General features: G+C 53.5%; 6 protein-coding genes across 6 annotated transcripts; all 6 read left to right on the top strand.

Annotated features, from left to right (window-relative positions):
- Window positions 1–1,226: 1,226 nt before the first annotated feature.
- On the top strand, window positions 1,227–4,542 carry CHT2_1 (Chitinase 2; the record flags this gene model as incomplete). The annotated part of the gene is given in 5 exon segments (XM_062940082.1): window positions 1,227–1,770; window positions 1,829–2,570; window positions 2,583–3,073; window positions 3,161–3,358; window positions 3,377–4,542. 5 exon segments carry the CDS (start codon window positions 1,227–1,229, stop codon window positions 4,540–4,542), a joined length of 3,141 nt encoding a protein of 1,046 aa, XP_062806333.1.
- Window positions 4,543–6,664: 2,122 nt separating this feature from the next.
- Window positions 6,665–8,428, top strand: QC764_119940 (uncharacterized protein; the record flags this gene model as incomplete). Its single annotated transcript, XM_062943256.1, is given in 2 exon segments — window positions 6,665–7,357; window positions 7,370–8,428. The coding sequence occupies 2 exon segments, from the start codon at window positions 6,665–6,667 to the stop codon at window positions 8,426–8,428; spliced, it is 1,752 nt and encodes a 583-aa protein (XP_062806332.1).
- A 905-nt stretch (window positions 8,429–9,333) lies between these two features.
- RPS4 (40S ribosomal protein S4) lies at window positions 9,334–11,296 on the top strand. The gene is made up of 3 exons (XM_062943255.1): window positions 9,334–9,490; window positions 9,664–10,086; window positions 10,292–11,296. The coding sequence occupies exons 1-3, from the start codon at window positions 9,477–9,479 to the stop codon at window positions 10,632–10,634; spliced, it is 780 nt and encodes a 259-aa protein (XP_062806331.1). The 5' UTR covers window positions 9,334–9,476; the 3' UTR covers window positions 10,635–11,296.
- Window positions 11,297–12,464: 1,168 nt separating this feature from the next.
- On the top strand, window positions 12,465–12,905 carry QC764_119920 (uncharacterized protein; the record flags this gene model as incomplete). The annotated part of the gene is made up of 3 exons (XM_062943254.1): window positions 12,465–12,648; window positions 12,675–12,713; window positions 12,889–12,905. The coding sequence occupies 3 exons, from the start codon at window positions 12,465–12,467 to the stop codon at window positions 12,903–12,905; spliced, it is 240 nt and encodes a 79-aa protein (XP_062806330.1).
- Window positions 12,906–13,691: 786 nt separating this feature from the next.
- Window positions 13,692–14,820, top strand: QC764_0023510 (uncharacterized protein; the record flags this gene model as incomplete). The annotated part of the gene is made up of 4 exons (XM_062940081.1): window positions 13,692–14,046; window positions 14,217–14,356; window positions 14,464–14,568; window positions 14,671–14,820. The coding sequence occupies 4 exons, from the start codon at window positions 13,692–13,694 to the stop codon at window positions 14,818–14,820; spliced, it is 750 nt and encodes a 249-aa protein (XP_062806329.1).
- A 2,171-nt stretch (window positions 14,821–16,991) lies between these two features.
- Window positions 16,992–18,911, top strand: DLD1_2 (D-lactate ferricytochrome c oxidoreductase; the record flags this gene model as incomplete). The annotated part of the gene is made up of 4 exons (XM_062943253.1): window positions 16,992–17,294; window positions 17,349–17,751; window positions 17,823–18,745; window positions 18,840–18,911. The coding sequence occupies 4 exons, from the start codon at window positions 16,992–16,994 to the stop codon at window positions 18,909–18,911; spliced, it is 1,701 nt and encodes a 566-aa protein (XP_062806328.1).
- Between the last annotated feature and the right edge of the window lie 438 nt (window positions 18,912–19,349).

Raw genomic sequence — 19,349 nt, 5'->3', positions numbered from 1 at the left:
ATGAGGTTAGAAAAGGATCCGGTCTGTGCTCGCCAAGATGGTCAAGCTCTCTCGGTTCTTCAATGGTGGACTCCACGCGCGAGGCTCCCAGGCTGGCCGCGGCGATCAGCGCAGAGCCTCACTTACTAAGGAACCCCAAAAACCACCAGAAGAGTCGGAGACAAGACAGGTATCAAAGATCGAATGGTGGAAAATACCAGGAGTCTCTCGATCGTCAGGCACCGCAGCGTGGGTTTCTGAGAAGACAGGAATTTCGGCATCCCTTCGGTCCCCTCCCTCATATTACTCCCAAATAGTCTTTTGCTCAGTGACCAACGAGGGTTTTTCCAGACCGGCGCTAACACGTCGAGTCAGCCCGGTAAGGAGCACAAGGCCCTCGCAGCAGCACACCCAAGGAATTCCATCTGCTTTTGGCATGGTGTTGCGCTCAAACCGGGGTCACGGCTGCTGTCCCCGCACATATGCAGAACCCAACATCTTCTTGGCAGGGGCTCCTGCTGTTTTGGGGCACATTATTGAAATCGACCAAGCAAGAACCTGCCAGTGAAAAGCAGGTACACAATATGCCCGCATCTTGGGGGCAACAGGTATGGAGATGATCATCTGGGGAGTTCAAGAGGGACAGAGTATGTTGGACGGCCGGAAGCTAATAATGTTGACACAGGATCATTCTGTTCTTCTCATCCGTCAACGATGGTGACCAGGCTCTGGGGGCATAATTATGGCTCTCCAGTATTGTATCACCGCACCGAGGGCAGACGTCCACGATGTATCGCTGACAGCGCGCGCCTGGGATCGGGGTAGGGTTGCCATGCATGTGCTCATTTCCCACCCACACACTATTCCTTGCACCCGTCCTCACACGCGGAGGCCGACCCGGACAACTGGCTGAGAGCGCCAGATCTGAACCGAGCGTTGGGTGACGGAAGGTTGATGCAGGAGGAATCCCACGATCCTGGAGCCATGCCGAGTTGGGAAGCAGGAGGCATCAAAAAGGGCGCGCCGCCCACTTTGGGCGAAGGTTCTCGCCCTTCACGTCTCTTGGTCCTCTCCAAGTCAACTCTCGACGGCGGCGTGCTCTTTCAGCCGTGCAAACATCTTGTTTGCGTCCTTTCGTTGTGCTATCGCAGCACCATCCACTCATTACTACTACGGTCATCGTTGACCAGACGCTCTTTTTGTTTACACACATACCCCGTGTTATTAATATTCCGTCAACCTCCATAATGTTCACCAAGACTCTCGTCGTTGCCGCCCTGGCCGCGGCTCCCGCTTTTGCTGCTCCCGAAGTCAATGTCTACTGGGGTCAGACCGCCGGCTCAAGGCTTTCCACCTTCTGTGATGCTTCTGGATTCGACTATGTTACCGTTGGTTTCCTCAACAAGTCCCCCTCCCAGGACCCCTCGGGAGCCAACTGGCCGGGTACCAACTTTGGAAGCCACTGCGATGGAGTGTACTACAAGTACAACGGTGCCAACACCAACGTCCAGTCCGACTGCGGAAAGATCGCTGCCGACATCAGATACTGCCAAAAGAAGGGCAAGAAGGTCCTTCTCTCCATTGGTGGAGAGTGGAAGACGACCGCCAACTACGACCTCAGCAACGAAGCCGAAGGACGTCGCTTTGCCTTGTTCGTGTGGCAAGCCTTCGGTCCTCGCATCGCCGGCTCCATCGTCCCAAGACCGTTTGATGATTACTACCTCAATGCCGAAGAGGGCGAGGAGAACTTCGTCTTTGATGGGTTTGACTTCGATATCGAGAAGAGCTACGGTAAGCTTAACCTTGACTGCTCATGATAGCGCCGTGATTGGCTAACAGATTCATGAAGACGCAAACCAGTCAAAGGGCTATATCGCCATGATTAGCAGTCTGCGCCAGTTCATGGCGACACCACAACTCAACCCAAACAACCGCCAGTTCCTGATTACCGCCGCTCCCGAATGCCCTCTGAACGATCCGTATTACAAGATGAAGCACATCATCAAGAACAGCAAGTTTGACCTTCTGTTCGTCCAGTTTTACAACAACCCAGGATGCCATGGCGTCACCAACAACAACTTTGACGCTTGGGCCTCGCATCTCCAATCGACCGCCAGCAGTGGTGCAAAGATTTTCATTGGATTGCCTGGAAGTACCAATGCTGTTCAAAACGGTGAGGCGAGTGGCTACCTCACGCCCACCAACCTCCGAACTGTCATCAACAAGTTCAAGGGCAGGGCTGCGTTTGGTGGTGTCATGATCTATGATGCCACCTATGGCGCGAGAAACATCGTTTCAGGCTCCAGCCCAGCTGGATTGAACTACTACCAGTATGCTCGAAGCCTTTTGGGTGGCTACACCCACACCGTCACGCCCCCGGCTCCCACACCGACCGCTTGCGTGCGTGAGTATAGTGTCAAGTCTGGTGACTACTGCTATCAGATTGCTGCCCGTGCCGGTATTGATCTCAGCGATCTCAATGCCTTCAATCCTGGTCTCAACTGCAACATCCTCGGACTTGGGCAGAAACTTTGCATCAAGCGTGGTATCCCCAAGCCTACCAGCTCCAGCTCCACCATCTTGAGCACCACTTCTTCCACCACTTCTTCCACCACTGTGAGCAGCACCACTGTCAGCACTACCATCTCCTCCACCGAGACCAGCAGTACTACCGTCTCCTCTACCGAGACCAGCGCCACCTCTACCGAGACCAGCGCCACCTCTACCGAGTCCAGCACCATCTCTACCGAGTCTGCCACTGAGTCTGCCACTGCCAGCGAGACCGTCACCGAGACTGAGACCATCACCGCCAACGAGCCTGACATCACCACCACAACCGTTGAAACCTCTGCTGAGCCTACTGGCATCACCTACACTGAGGATTTTACCAGTACTGAGACTGAGAGTGTGACCGTGACCGATATCATCCCGACCACCACAAGCACCATCTCTACCGAGTCCAGCACCGCTGAGTCTGCCACCGAGTCTGTCACTGAGTCCGCCACCGAGTCTGTCACCGAGTCCGCCACTGTCACCGAGACTGAGACCATTACCACCAGCCCTACTCTCACCGAGTCTGCCACTGCCACCGAGACTGCCACTGAGACTGAGAGCTATTGCGAGGATGACGAGACCACCACCAGCGAGACTGCCACCGCCACCGAGACTGCGAGTGGAACAGAGACCGTCACTGCGACCGAGTCTGCTACCGAGTCTGCTACTGCCAGCGAAGCCGAGACCATCACCGCCAGTGCTACTCTGACCGCTAGCGAGACTGAGGTTACTACTGTTAGCGAGACTGCCACTGAGACTGAAAGCTACTGCGAGGATGATGAGACCACCGAGACTGCCACTGCCACCGCTAGCGAGACCGAGTCTGCTGTTGTCAGTGTGACTGAGACCGCTACCGCCAGCGAGACCGAGGCCGTCACTGAGACCGCCACCGCCAGCGAAACTGAGTCTGCTGTTGTCAGTGTGACTGAGACCGCTACCGCCAGCGAGACCGAGGCCGTCACTGAGACCGCCACCGCCAGCGAAACTGAGTCTGCTGTTGTCAGTGTGACTGAGACCGCTACCGCCAGCGAGACCGAGGCCGTCACTGAGACCGTCACTGCCAGCGAGACCGAGTCTGCTGTTGTCAGTGTGACTGAGACCGCTACCGCCAGCGAGACCGAGGCCGTCACTGAGACCGTCACTGCCAGCGAGACCGAGTCTGCGATTGAGACCGTTACAGCCAGCGAAACCGGGTCTGTTATTGCCAGCGAGACAGAGTCTAGCATCGAGAGCGCTACCGCTAGCGAGACCGGGTCTGTTATTGCTAGCGAGACAGAGACTCTTCCCGCCAGCGAGACCACCACTGACGGCCCCGTCATCACACCCTCGGAGAGCTTCACCACCTCCACCATCTACTCCACCACCACCTTCACCGTGACCTCGTGCGAGCCCTCTGTCACCTCCTGCCCCGGCCGCGTCGTGACCAAGACCATCGCCATCGGCACCACCGTCTGCCCCGTCACCACGACCGACGCTCCCGTCATCACCTCTTCCTCCTCCCTGCCCGCGGGTTATACCACCTCAACCATCTACTCCACCAAGACCCTCACCCTCACCTCGTGTGCTCCCACCGTGACGAACTGCCCGGCGGGTAGCACCACCACTGTCGTCGTCCCAATCGGAACAACTGTCTGCCCTATCTCCGAGGCGGAGGCCACTTCCACTCCTGTCCCCGCTGTTCCAGGCGTGGAGACTAGCTCCAAGCCAGCAATCAAGGTTATTACTGATGTCCCTGCTGAGGAGGAGACGACGACCTCCACCACGACCTTCGTCCAGCAGTTGACTACTATCATCACCGTGCCCAAGCCTGATGTCACTGCTACTTCCAAGCCTGCCGGTGGTGACGAGGGAGTTGTTGTCAAGCCTACGCCCTCGGGTGGATTCCCTTACAGCAGTGGGTATGTCAAGCCTATTGCTTCAGCTACGCAGCAGCCCGTGACTGCTGGGGCGGGGAGGAATGGGGTTGTTTTGGGAGGTGTTATTGCTGCTGCCCTTGTCTTGGCTTTCTAAGGGGTGAAATGGGGGGGTTTCTTTTGTTGAACGGTAGCTTGCATGAATATAATGTTTTTTCGTTCACTCCACGTTGTATCTATGTGGGCTTTGGGGTGAGTGGTTGCGGATGTTCAAGGGGTAGAATAGTATCAGTTGATTAGATTGAGGTTGTTCAACCCCTTTTTTTGCTGTGGTTGTTAACTTTGCCGTTTTGGTTGTGTCAATGCATCGGAATGTCTACATTTGCTCAAAACCTTCCACGAAGGCTGATTGTATACCAGAATTGATTGATTTCCTCTCCAAGATCCAGGTTTGTCACCCAGCCAAAAGAACGAAGCAAGGGATACCTAGGTGGTATCACTTTCTAGGCCTCTGGAAGAATGATGAGGTTCGCGAACTAGGCATATTCCCATCTACGACCCCCATCATCATAACATGACCTGCCCTCCCTCTCATGCCGTACATGTTGCTGCATCACATAAAAAGGTGTTCATGTCGTGCTCCACTCTTCTCTCGGTGAACAGAAAACTTGAAAGACATTCGACGGCATCTTCCAGCCAATGACATGGTCATGATCCCCACACTGGCTGCTGATGGCCGACTGTTGTGAAACACTTTTGAAAGGTTTTTTTTCCCTCTCTTTTCTTTTGTTCCTAGAAAATGGGACACGGCACACGTGGTTGGGTTGGACGACTAATGGTGGTGGCGTTATTTCACTGCGGGTGTGTCAGCGTGTACACCGACGGATATCGGCTCGGTTGATGGGTGTGTGGCTTGGGGGGTCCTGGGTTTTGGGGATTGGTTTCTCCCGATTTCCTGGGGATCGAAGATGGATTACAAAGCCAGGCATATGTTGTGGTTTGGAAGAGTTGATCGAGGTGGCTAACAGTGGAAAGAAGACTGAGGCTTTGAAGGCTTCGATGCAGGTTTTCGGGGCGGTCATGGGGTTGGTAGGAACCTGATCCGATGACTGATCTGATGTTTTCATGACCAGGGCATACGAGGCATAAACAGCGGCGGCTGCACTGTTAGCAGGCCTTGGCTTTCTTGTCCGCAAAGTGGCCCCCCGCAAGAATGAGTGGGGGATGGGGAATGCAAAGCTGAGAGGCCACTCGATTGGATGTTGGCGGTCCAGTGATTTGTCACATCAAAAGAGCAAGAAAAATAGGGGGGTGCTATTGGAGATGGGGTTGTCGGCCGGTTTCATTTACTCGTTTGGGAACCCGGGGGAGTGGTAAGCCGTCCAAAAGAAAGTTTGCCTGCTGCCCCCCTAGCTGAATGAACTGTCGGTCAGGAAAGCGGGAACTTTGGCAAAATGCCTGTCTGGGGAATGAGAGGCCAAGAGATATCGACGGAGATGGACACGGCTGGTGTGGCGGTTGGTGATCGGCTCTCTGGCAGATGGTAGATGTTGACTGCTAAGGTGGTACCTCAGCCACCCACATCGGCAGGCTGCCCTCCCCCGCGTTCCCGTGATGGAAATATTGGGCCTCTGGCATGTCTTTTCAGCTTTTGACTGAAGCTTCCATGCTATCTGATAGGCTTCCCTGCGTGCTGTGACACCCAGCTCCACGTGTTCTGGAATTCTATATTCCGCGGCCGGGCAAAGGCAGAAAGTGGCAGACCCCGTTGTCGTTGAAGGCGCCGGGCACTACTTTAGTGCTACGTGCTAGAAGGCTTCCCTCCAACCCACTCTGGCGGGCTGGGTGCCAAGCAGGGCCGAGCTGAGCAGTGCTGAGGTACCCACAACCGAAAGCTAACCAGAGCTGCAGGAATGTCTCATCCTCGCGCGTGGTCTAGATCACAACCCGATTTCCATCACGTCCAAAACCTAGGGGGCTAGGCGCCGCCAGCGAGCTTTCCAGCTTGTCTTTCTTTTTCCTGCACAGCTGCTGCACACGCTGCGACAACACCTCCAGCTACAATCTAGATTCCCACGGATGCGGATTCCCACTCGCTCACAGTCCTGCCGTGGTTTTACACACACGTACGAACCCTCGTCCTGTCCATCTCGCCGTCCGCGTCATCCTACCTCGCTCGCGACATATCCTCTCGATCATCTCTCTCTGGAATTCCCTGGGTTCGCCTTGCCTTCTTCCAAATTTCCCAATGCCCTCTTCCACGAGGTCATTACTTCACGATGGCCACGATCGAGCCAAGGTTAATACACCTCCTCAACAACTCACAAACCCCCGATCTTCCTCCGATCCAAAGCCTGCCCCTGGATGGCTCGGTCGAACAGTCGCAATCACTCTCGTTGCCCCCGCTCGAATCAGATGTCAGCCAGCGAGGCGATCGAAATGGTCCAAACCTGATACCGCCGATTTCGACCGTCAGTAACAACAACACGCAACTGCCAGGGATCGGCTCGCTGACCGAAGACCCTTCCTCTCTCGACAATCCAAATCAACTGACGGCATTGGCCCGCCCCCTTCATCTCCTTCTTGGCGAACCGGAGCCGGCTGCCCCTTCCCCCTTTTCACTGCGCAGGATTGTCGACGATGTTCAAGAGGTTCAGGATGATGGCTCTAACAAGAAGAGGCATCGCGCACTTACAACCAAGGACGACTTTGTCCAACTACCCCAGCCCCTGAAAAAGCAGAAATCAGCACAGCTTGTTCAACGGGGCGTAGTGCCTCCCATCATTGCCGGCCTCCATCAGCCCCCACCAAATGCCGCTGTCTTCCCACCGATCACTTCGAACCCTTATCATCATGGCGAACCGTCAAACATGGGCCTCTTCGGTGGCGTTGAAGAAAGATCTCTTCCTTTACACCTTCAGCAACACCGCGCTCAACCGCTACCCCAACCGATATCGCAGCCGCAGCCGCAGTCGCAGCCGCAGACTCCCTCGGAACTAGACAAGATTGTTGAACTGAGGGCGAAGAGGCGGGCGACAAAACCGAGGAAAAAGTGGACGGATGAAGAGACGAATAATCTTCTGCTTGGCGTGAGCAAGCACGGCGTCGGGAAGTGGACAAATATCTTGGAGGATCCGGAGTTCAAATTCAACGGCCGGTCCGCGGGAGATCTCAAAGACCGATTCAGAACATGCTGCCCTGATGAGTTGCGAGGGCAGCTGGTCAAAAAGCGCTCCAAGAATGGGAATGCCCCGACCCCGACGTCTGAGCCAAATCCGCCAAGTGACACTTCGAGACCCAAGAATGGCCTGCACCTCGACGATATCTTGAGTGGCGAACGACCAGGCGTCGTGGCTGCCGAACCAGATCAGCAATTATCGTCAGCACAGCCAGACTCGGACCCGCCACCCAAAGTAAGGAAGAGCAGGGCTCACAGGAAAAAAATGGAGGACCTGGTCGAGCTTGGAATTTGCGGCCCTTTCAAGAAATCACACCGTCGGGAACGACGGCCGTTCACCGATGAGGATGACAGGCAGATTCTTCACGGTCTCGAACAATATGGGCCATCGTGGACCAAGATCCAGCGGGATCCAAAGTACAACCTCTCCAGTCGACAGCCTACCGATCTCCGTGACAGAGTCAGAAACAAGTATCCAGATGTCTACAACCAGATCGAAAAGGGCACTCTCCAGATTGCAGATGCCAGCCGCAGGAACAACTTGCTGGAGCCATCAGTCAACACAACCATCGAGAAGTCGCTAGCTTCTGCCAGTACAAATCCGTTAGAGCCACAGCTGAACCGATCTGGGTCTAAGGAAGAGATGGCGCGATGGACAACAGCCTCGAGCTACTACGAGTCCACGGACTCTTTGCCCGGTCTCACTGGTGTTTTTGATATGAATAACGAGACCGGAGGATCGGGAATCAATATTGGGCGGCTGCTACTGGACGACCCCCTGGCGGTCGGCGACCAGATGAGGCCTGATGGCACGTCTAGCAGTGCCTCGCCAGCAGCGGATCCTCGCATACCACAGAACAGATGAGCTGGGTACGAGTTGGTTGCTAGCCGTGGGACCAGAACTCTCACCACGTGTGTATCACATTTTTTTTTCATTTTCGGAGTCTTTCGTCCGGTGTTTGGGGGGATTGCTGTGCTTGAAATAGATTGGGATATACATACCTGTCGTTACCAGACACCTGAAAGTTTCTGTTTACTTTTGTGTTTTTTGTTTTTTTTTGTTGGTTTGTTTGTTTGTTTTTTTGTTTGTTTTTTGATTGTTTTTTGATTGTTTTTTTTTTTTTTTGATTGTTTTTTTTTTTTTTTTTTTTTTTTTGGCTACGTGCCTCTTTCTGTTTCTCGCTTGTTGTTTGATGTTTGATATCACCATCTATCTGTCCTGGGGATACGCAATGGTTCCCTTATGGCGGCACCATCCTACTGTGGGCAGATAACCAAAACATATCATCACAGCTTACTACTACAACTTACAGGTTTAGAAGAAGAGAGCAATCTATGGGCTGCCTTTGGACAGAACGGAAAGCATCATCTCGATTTGTTCTTCCTTTTTGGTCAAAGGTTGGCTAGGGCTCGTTTTTTGTCTACGTGTGTTCTAGCATTTTGTAGCTACACTATCCCCATGGCTTGGTTCAGTCTTTGCTAGCTGTCTGCTTGCTTGAGCTTGTCATTGCTGGTGGGATCAAGCCTGGGAGTAGTGAGTGGAAAAGATATTGAGTTTGAGTACATTCAGGGTGCCTCGGTCTGTAACATAAATCGAGGGTTGTTCGCTGTTCTTAGTGCTGATTCTTTGCCGACATCTCTCGTGGTGATAATCATGGTCAGCGGAAAACCCTAACCCCCCAATCTGTGGCAGAGCACAGGCAAGAGCTGCCACAGCGGGTCCCACTTCTTGGGCTGAGGTGAACGTCGAGCACAGACCAGCCTTTCTGCCAAACTCCACCGCTTCCTGTCCCCACCAAATTCGCTAGGGTTTCCGAGCCACAAATTATTTTTCATTGATTTGGTGCTTCTTCCCACTTCGCGATCTGTGATTCCGTTTTCCTTCGACCAGCACATCGACAACAGCCGCCAAAATGGGTAGAGGACCGTAAGTCTACCTGACCCCCAGCCTTCGTTGAGATTCGAATCGCCAGTTACGAAGAAAACAATGTCGAAAGATGTCGGGTTCTTGGAAATTGGTGGTTCATGATTGTCAACGCTCCGCCGATGACTACACTCAATCAGTCGTGAAATCTCGCGATGCTGACTCTTTGGCAACAGAAAGAAGCACCAGAAGCGCCTTAGCGCCCCCAGCCACTGGCTCCTGGACAAGCTGTCCGGTGTCTATGCGCCTCGCCCATCCGCTGGTCCTCACAAGCTCCGCGACTGCATGCCCTTGATTGTCTTCGTCCGCAACAGACTCAAGTATGCGCTCAACTTCCGCGAGACCCGCGCCATCCTCATGCAGCGCCTGGTCAAGGTTGACGGCAAGGTCCGCACCGACATGACCTACCCCGCCGGCTTCATGGACGTCATCAGCATCGAGAAGACTGGCGAGAACTTCCGTCTCGTCTACGACACCAAGGGTCGCTTCACCGTCCACCGCATCGGTGACGAGGAGTCCAAGTACAAGCTCGGCAAGGTCAAGCGTGTTCAGCTCGGCCGTGGTGGTGTCCCATTCTTGGTTACGCATGATGCGAGAACGTGAGTTCTTCCGACATCTATCAGCCGTTGGACCAAGCTTTGGTTGACATCGTGCGGGCAATTTCTCTCTCTCTCGAGACTTTCCACTATGATGTGGCGATGAAGAGGGGGAAACTCTGCCCCACGATTGGCCCAACACAAGCACTGGATCTATACGGTTGGTACGTTAAATTTCTGCCCCAGTTTAGCTGACGATATTCGACAGCATCCGCTACCCCGACCCCTTGATCAAGGTCAACGACACCGTCAAGATCAACCTTGAGACTGGCAAGATCGAGGACTTCATCAAGTTCGACACTGGTGCCATCGCCATGGTTACCGGCGGTCGTAACATGGGTCGTGTTGGTGTCATCACCCACCGCGAACGTCACGATGGTGGTTTCAACATTGTCCACCTCAAGGATGCTATTGACAACTCGTTCGCCACCCGTGAGACCAACGTTTTCGTCATTGGCCAGGACAAGCCTTGGATCTCCCTGCCCAAGGGCAAGGGTGTCAAGCTCACCATTGCTGAGGAGCGTGACCGCAAGCGCGCCCTTGGCAACTAAATTCACTGAGAAGTGGGTTTGGTGCTTGATGAATCAACGGGGAAACGGGCAGCAGGAATTGGGATCAAAAAGGATGGCGTTAGCGGATGTCACTTTAGGTTAGGCTCATGACAGCACATTGAGCCTCCTGGCTTAACTAGATACCACACCCGGGTCAGGATTCGGCCCCCAATAACTGCACTGCTCTCCCGCTGAGATATTTTTGCTGCTGCCAGTGAGTGACTGTATGTGACTGCCACATGTCCCTATCTTTGATGACGAGACAATGGTGGTGTCGACCCCCATTCCCACCCCCGTAGATGTTCTGTGGGTTGCCCCGCGGGAGGATCATCTTCCTTGGCCAGATCTTTCAGTGTGTGGGTGTCCTTGTGGGTGTCCTTGTGGTGTCATGGCGGTGAGGCATCACATCTTGAATCCCCTGCATCCAGCAAGCCACATCGAACGATTTTTTTATTTTTTTTTTGTTTTTTTCTTTCCTAGGAGCAATACAGGAAACCGAAACGCGAGTTTAGCAAGGTGAAGGTAGGGTAGGGGACCTTGGTGGAGAGAGAGCTGCAACACCCCCGCTCTGTTGCAGCGAGTCCGGATCCGTCTTCTTGCATGCAAGTTTGTCTGCCTACCGCAAGTTTGTGATTCCTGGTCATTGGTGCTTGTGATGGGGGTGGTCGTTTGAGGGGGGGAATATTATGGAGGCTGGGGGGGTTTCTGGTTACGCTGTTCATTGGGGAGGTTTGTCCTGAAGTGTTTTCTTGACATTTTGCACTCTTGCAAGCACCGGGAGATGATGTCTGATGAACCTTGGGGAAGGTCTTGGGAAAGGGGGGGAGGGGGTTTGGTTAGTTATTGGTTTGGCTTTCTTTTTGGAATTAACTGCTGGGTTGACTGAGTATATTTATTGCCCGTGGCATTTTCCAACACTTTGGAGAGGGGGCTACTTGTCGACTAGAACCATCGTGAGTGTTAATAGGGGCTTCACTTTGAAACTATCAAACCTGTGAGGTCTGGGATGAGACGTTGAAGCTGGAACTGGCTAGACTCTTTTTTTAAAAGCTGGTGGAAAGTTGCCGAGTTTGTTGAGACCGTTGGGGTTGTAGATTCTCCGATGTGACTTTTGAAATCATGATGCTCAAAATATGAGATGTGATGCCTGGGGGTTCGGTCGAGGCGGCAGATAGGAGTTGGAAGGATGGGAGGGGTGGTGTGGAAAGGCAAGAGGAGGGCCGGTGATACCCGAGAGTATGTGAGTACCCTGCTTGCTGGGTTTTGGACTTGGACGTCGTCAAAGGCTGCTGGACTTGAACAAGGCAAAAGATTCTAAAGACATATGGCCAGAGAGTTCAAAAAAAAAATTAAGAGTGGGAATCGAGACGTGCTGGACGGTCCAGTGTGTAACACTTCAGCACCCCCTTTTCAACCTCTACCGATCATCGTTTCTCACCGGCTCGGAAGCCACGAGAATGCGGTGTATTTCTCGGGGTATTCCCCTCGGATGTTGAAAATCGCTGTTAATCGAAACAGCCTTCCGTCTTTTTACCAAGTTTACCACAAGTCATGTATGTGTCTGCATGCTTCAAAAGGTTACCGACTGCCCATCTAGTGTACCCCAAGATATGCGTAGGATGTACCTCGTGATACAGCAAAAAGCATCATCAATTTTGCGGGGAAAGAACCTGGGGCCTTTTGACAGGTCCGCCTGCGCAAGTCCCCAGATATGTTGAGCAACCTGTTAGTGCGGATCTCAAGTATTACAATTTGATAAGACCGGCCTGCTGATTCGACGAGCGTTATACCAGTTGATTTTGTTTGTGCGTGAGTAAGCAATAAAGAGACATGATCAAGCAGCTAGAAAACCACAGCTTACCCCCCGGGAACAAAAGCAAACAAGCAGGCGGTGTCATCCAGGGGCAAAGGCCGAGCCAACGACTCAAGGCCGTACAGGAGGCTAAGCCTGCGTTTTGTTGCTGCTGCATGGACGGTCCCCTCTCCCCCACACGTACAAAACGTCGAGCCGGGTGTAGATGCGGACGATCTTGGGCTTAGCATCGATGCCTGCACATCAGACTGAGGTCACGAGACAAGGTGAGATTTTCACCTGCATGTTGAGGCTTCCGTGGGACCCTTCTCCTCCTTGGTTGAGGTCGAAGACTGGCTGATGGCTAGGATCCGGGTCCTTCGTTCGCCTCCGTTGGGATTACTTCTTCGTCTAGTCCACAAAAACGACAGAAAGTACCAGGGAATCATTCCTCTTTTCCAGGACTGTCCACCGGGTAGCGTGACATCGAAAGGCTCAAGAATGTGGTGGAGTTGGACTGTTATGTTCTGTGTCATTGGCGGCCCGGGGCGGCGAACTTCGCACTCACAGCTACCTATTCAGGGGTTGACGGTCAACATGTTGTCTTCGATTCTCGCCTCACCCTAACCTGCCACCACGTTCCACCGCAGCTCTTGACAGCGCTTCGTTGAGGAGCTGAGGACCAGTTATGTTCACAAGATCAGACGCCACCACATCTCGGAAGTCAGAAGAGTCGGTCAGGGCTTGCCGGAAGCCGCTTCGCCGCTCGTTTCCTTTCTCATTCCTGACCTTGATTTTGCAGTCGCGATGGATTCTCCGCGGCTTGAGGCTGGGAGATTTTGGACGCAGCACCCGGGATCGTTGATAGTAAATGCCCACACATGTGGTGAACCCCGAACCCCACCCTCTGTACTCTCTTCTTGAGCGCCTCGTGTCGAGCTTTGCTGGATCGATGCGAGCGGTGGGCACGTGGACCGGTGCACATCTCCCATTCATTGGCTTCCACGAGGAAGCCGCGTACGTACACTGTACTCTGTCAAGAGGAGGGGGACACTCACCGTCACGTTGCAGGGCCAAGCCAGGTTGTAAAACGAGAGAATCCTCCCAGATGCAAGCTTCTGTGCCTTGCAGCGCCGAGATGGCTGGTAGTCGAGCTGAGGGCCACAGGAGGGTTGACAAAAACTTGATGAGGGGATTTCGGCCAGGCGTGGGGGTGGTTGATAAAGGACGGGATGGCAGTAACCCAGGCCTGCCATTCACTTTCAATGTCTTGCGTGTCGTCTGTTCAGGCTGAGATGCGTCATATGGCAACACCATCAGCGGCAGGAGAAACGAGCATGGAGGAGGCTTCTGAAAGTAATCGCGGCAGGCAATACGAGGGCACGAGACTTGCCTATAGCCGTCTTGTGCAACATGTGAAAATGTCTCTGATGGTGACGGCTCCCGTAGGTTTCATTGATGTGAAAAAGACGATCGGTTGGTTGGGCCAGGTTACATGCATGTCGACCAGCTCCTCTCTGGAGTTGGGGTTCGATCAAGATTCGGGGGAGCAAAAATCCACCTGCTCTGGATGTGTCTGGCTTGCTTTGGTGGGAAACCCGAGGGTCGCGACGCTTCGTGGTAAGATCCAACAGTGAAAATACCAGACAATGGCCTCACCATGATGTGAGATCTGATGAGCTTCCGGGCCAGTGTCCAAAATTTGGATGACAATTAAGGCACCCACTGGCCATCAAGGTGCGGCCGGTATTAAATACAACGTTCATAGCGGGGCAAGAAGGACCCAGCAGCGCGGCTTGGCATCGGACGACAGAAGGCCGAGATTGGGCCCTTTTCTCCCAACAAACCTTCGACAGATCTTCCTCAGGTGTTCCACTGCAGCTACCCGGAATTTAGAGCTGGCCATCGAGCCGCTCGTGCAGACCAGGAGGTGAGTAGAGTCCAGCTGGGTAGGGTCAATGACTGACCTGGATACCTCTCAGTACACCCTTTCCGATTACCGTATCTGTACTGGAGGTACCACTCCATTCTGACAAGCTCTCCCGCGCCGTCGACACACCTCCCAACTGGGGACTCCCCACGCCCACGGAGCCACTGGGCGCTGGCGGTCTGGCAGAGATGACGGAGGGTGTTACGGGCGTTGTGTGTGCGCCATTCAGACCAAGACACCCGATTCAACGTCAGGGTTGTCCTCCTGACCCTCTCGGCAATTTATGTTCATGCTGACGGCCCAATATTTCACAGAACCAGAGCTTGAGGAAGATGAATCCCGATATGCCGTGCTCTATCCGCTACCGAGCTGCGTTTACAGCCCGCCCGGGGGTAGCTGTAATCGCGAACAGGCGCAAACAATTGCACTGTGTGACGGGTCATCGGTGCTTTGCCTGGCCTTGATCTCTATCCTCGGTGATCGGGAGGGCTGTCGCCTTTCGCGGCATCTTTCAAATCTCTATCAGCTACACCGACCAATCACTGAACACCAGCGCGCAGAGGATATCGACCATGTCCAGATTCTCAACGTCTGCTTCCGACGCCCAGGCCCGAACCGGAGAAACCAAGTGACCAAACCCAGCATAGGTCAAGATATCATGGGAGGCGGATCCTGCGATAATTGGAGATTGGAGAACAATCATGCCCCCAATCCACGACCACCACCTTCTCAGGAGGGTTGCAATATATCGGATTGGCATTGACCCTGACGACATGTATCAGATTTCTTCGCACGGTGAAGTCCATCTGATGCACCGTGTGGCTTGCTCGGGCCACATGCCGCAACCTCTACCCTCTACATATTGCTTGTCACATCGCCATCTTGTCTGTCACCGGCATCCCGCTTCCCCAGTGGTAGTTTGTTGAAGAAGCAGCCAGAGAGGTGCGGGGCGTTGGATGTTAGACCACTCCTCCCCACTTGCCGTTCTCGGAAAATGCATTTTAAGAAGCCGTACCGTAACAATACCGACCGCTTCACTCGCCTCGTCTATTCTTGGGTCCTGGATTTATATGTATCGACAAGTTGTCGACAGCATTGATCATCCCTGAGAGGGCTATTTCTGAACCCTGAACAAGAACATGCGGAAACCAGCGAGTCAACTAGTTGCAATTGGTGCGGCTGTTACGATACGGTGTATTTCTTCCCGTATCGTTACTAGCACCAATACCACCGCTGACAACAATCTCGAAGTGATGCAACGCAAGAATTTTTCTCTCACATCTCTGTTTCTCCCTCGTGCCCATTCTTCCCTCCACCTCACCTCGAAGTCCACCCCACTGCCGTGCACACCACACACACACACACACACGCACACACACGCGCGCGCGCGCCGGCCGACCGCCCCACGGACGGGTGACGGAGTAAGGACACGAGGGTGGGAGCTGTCAGCGGGATGTGTGCTACCACAACAGCAGAAGCTCTCCGGCTGTTGCGTTTTGCTTTTGGATGGGATCAACCAGGAGCGAGCCCAGACTCGGTCCGCCTGTTCAGTGTTGCCCAGCATGAGAGTCACCTGGGTGCCAGGTCCGAGAGCCTCTTGATCCAACCATCTTCCACCACCCACCACTGGCACCTTGGCTTACCTCTCTTCTCTATCATATTCCTTCGGTAATTTGCACTTTGCACTCCCCCCCATGCACCTACGGCTGTTGCCCCTCTGAAAGCCCCGTGTATCTGACCATGCCGGACCGGCTCCTGCGGTTGTCCCCGCCCATCTCACCGGTCCTGCCCACCGCCTGTGGTGACTCGATCCGCTGCCGTCCTTTTGGTCTTTTGGCATGTATGTGCACACATACCGGGAGGCGTACTCAGTAGTAGTACCTCTTACATACCTCCCATCCAAGTGACCGTCAAGTGTCCACCACCCCCCTTCCACACTACAAGCCCCCTTCTTTACTGGACCTGGTCTAGCTCAAACATGTTCGTCTTGATTGGAGAGAAGTGTTACTCCACCCTGATCCTGCATCTTAATCCAAATCTGGACGCGGCAACTCGTTCTTATTAAGAGGCGATACCTACCCAACAGCTTTGCTTTCCAATATCACCCACCGCATCTTTCTCGCCGAGGTCACTGGTTCGGGAGACGCCCACTATGGTCTCGTCATATGCCACCTTCTTCTGTACCTTGTCGTCATAACCTTCCAGTCTCCCCCTTTTTCTTTTTTTTGCCTCGGTCACCTCTGGCCTATCACGCCCTCACCGAGATTCGTTACGAGGCTCCATTGTGGAGTTTGCTGTCAAGGTGGCAGATGGTATGCGGCTTTAGTCGTCGCTACACTCAAGAGTCACCTCATCACCACCCGCATCAGGGAAGCGGTAGGTATTGTCAAACCTGCTTCTCTGTTTCTTTTGTGCGCAGTAAGGAATTGAGGCTGATTGGCACACTCAGGCAACCCAACCCGCCCCTTCGGTGATCACCAAAAGGGTAACCCTCTCGGTTGAGGCTCTTTCAAAGGGCACCTATTCGGCCCGGACATAAAAAGCGTCCCAAAGGAAGCGAATCTGGCGGAAAGGCACCCACTTTGCGTCTATAGGGGTCACAACGGGGCCACGAAATCTCAAAGGCGACATCTGCATGTCGGCAACCCGTCTTGCGAGGGCAGCCAAGCCCTTTGGCCGCTCTCTCACTTGCTTGAACAGCTCAGGCAAACAACGCTTCAGCACAAGTGCCATTCCTCGCACTTCCACCTCCGGCAGCAGTGAACAGCCTAGGCAAGCTTCAGTATGGTCGTACTCGGGTGTCATGGCCGTTGCGGCGACTGCCGGGTTGTTTGGATGGGGCATGTCTGAGTTCCGGCATGGGAGTCTTCCCAAGACCATGCTGTTTGATAGCTTGTACGCCTATCCTAGGTATGCGAGCATGCATGAGATGGAGCAGGTACGTTCTTGATAATCATCCAGCTCACACGTCATGCGTCTGACCAAGGATAAGGCCCTAAGAGAAATCCGACAAGAAATCGGCGGCGCAGAAGACATCATATCCACTGACCCCGACGACCTCCACGCTCACGGGTACTCGGAATGGTCGACTTCCAACCCTGAGGGGCTCCCAGTCGCGGTGACCTACCCGCGCTCTACAGAGCAGGTATCCACTATCGCTCGCATTTGTCACAAGTATCGTGTCCCAATCATTCCGTATTCTGGCGGTTCCAGTCTCGAGGGCAACTTCTCGGCACCTTTCGGGGGCATCAGTGTCGACTTTGCCTACATGGACAGGATCGTCCAGTTCAACAAGAACGACATGGACGTGGTGGTGCAGCCGAGCATTGGCTGGCAGGATTTGAACGAGCAGCTGGCCAAGATGGAGAGCGGGCTCTTCTTTCCTATTGATCCTGGTGAGTTATTTCTCTCCCCCCTTCAAAAACAACACTGCTTCTGAATGTGAAAGATATTGACAGCCATCTAGGGCCAAGCGCCAAAATAGGCGGCATGATTGGCACCAACTGCTCAGGCACCAACGCGGTGAAGTACGGCACGATGAAAGACTGGGTCATCAACTTGACTGTTGTTCTTGCAGACGGAACAGTGATCAAAACGCGGCGTCGTCCGCGCAAGTCTTCTGCTGGGTACAACCTCAACGGTCTGTTTGTTGGCTCGGAGGGCACATTGGGTCTTGTCACAGAAGCCACGCTTAAGCTCGCTGTCATCCCGGAGGAGTTTTCGGTAGCGGTCGTGACTTTCCCTTCCATTCGTGACGCTGCTTCCGCGGCGGCTGAGGTCATGCAAACGGGCATTCCTGTCGCGGCAATGGAGATCATGGACGAGGTGCAGATGAAGGTGGTCAATATGGGTGGTGCCACCGCGCCGAGGGTGTGGAAGGAGATGCCGACGCTGTTTTTCAAGTTTTCTGGGACAAAGGCAGGAGTGAGGGAGAATATTGGTCTGGTACAGAAGATCACAAAGGCGAATAAGGGGAGCAATTTTGAGTTTGCGAAGGATGCCAGAGAGCAGAAGTTGCTTTGGTCCGCGAGGAAGGAGAGTCTGTGGAGTATGTTGGCTCTCAGAAAGGAAGGGGAGGAGGTCTGGAGCACGGATGTGGCGGTGCCATTTAGCCGGTTGGCAGATATCATTGAGGTGAGCAAGAAGGAGATGGATGAGTTGGGATTGTTTGCGAGTATATTGGGGCACATTGGGGATGGGAATTTCCACGAGAGCATTATCTATAATCGGCGGGACAAGGCTGAGGTGAAGAAGGTGGAGGCGTGTGTGAAGAATATGGTGAAGAGGGCGTTGGAGATGGAGGGAACGTGTACGGGAGAGCATTCGATCGGGTGGGGCAAGAAGGAGAGCTTGCTTTGGGAGGTGGGAGAGGATACATTGGGGGTGATGGTGAGTTTCTTTTTTTTATTTATTTTTTTTTTTTTTTTTTTTTTTTTAATATTTTGGAATGCCTCAATGGATGTGGATGCTGACTTGCCAACAGAGGGCTATCAAGATGGCGTTGGACCCAAATTGGATTATGAATCCGGGCAAAATCTTTGACAGGCAAAGCTAGAAAAAATGCATCGACGGAATACGAGATACGGAGTACGAACATGTTTCTGAGCATTTTTATACGGCATTGGGCGACCATTGATCACGGAGCATTGGAGATGATAGCGAAGAGGAGAAGGGTCTGCATTGCATACATTGGTGGCTCGGTGGAAGAGCATAGGGGGCAATGGAAGCCGGCTGGTGAGGTGTTGGATGCACAATCGTCAATGGGGGCTTTCAGCATTGGGTGGGCAGACCCCAAAAGTTTGTTTATTCTTGCTTGTTGTTTTATATTGGAACGGGGTGTTTTTATGTTGGTCTTGTTTACAGAGGTGTTTCTGTGGTTGGACCAAGAGCTGGAAGAGTGCTCTTGGACACTTTTAGGTGTCAGAAGACGAAGATGGGAATTTGGAGAGAAGGGATATCAGGAAGGATTCGGGCGGCTTTTGTGAATTTAGGT

The sequence above is a fragment of the Podospora pseudoanserina genome, chromosome 1 (assembly GCF_035222485.1).
Source record: "Podospora pseudoanserina strain CBS 124.78 chromosome 1, whole genome shotgun sequence".
In the NCBI taxonomy this organism is placed as follows: Eukaryota; Fungi; Ascomycota; class Sordariomycetes; order Sordariales; family Podosporaceae; genus Podospora; species Podospora pseudoanserina.
Note: the sequence above shows the minus strand (reverse complement) of the source record. Positions and strands in the feature narration are given on the sequence as shown.

What these genes read in the sequence shown, in the direction of transcription:
- RPS4 (XM_062943255.1), top strand. An exon ending in GTTACGCATGATGCGAGAAC is followed by an intron (nt 10,087 to 10,291) that starts GTGAGTTCTTCC and finishes GATATTCGACAG; the next exon opens with CATCCGCTACCCCGACCCCT.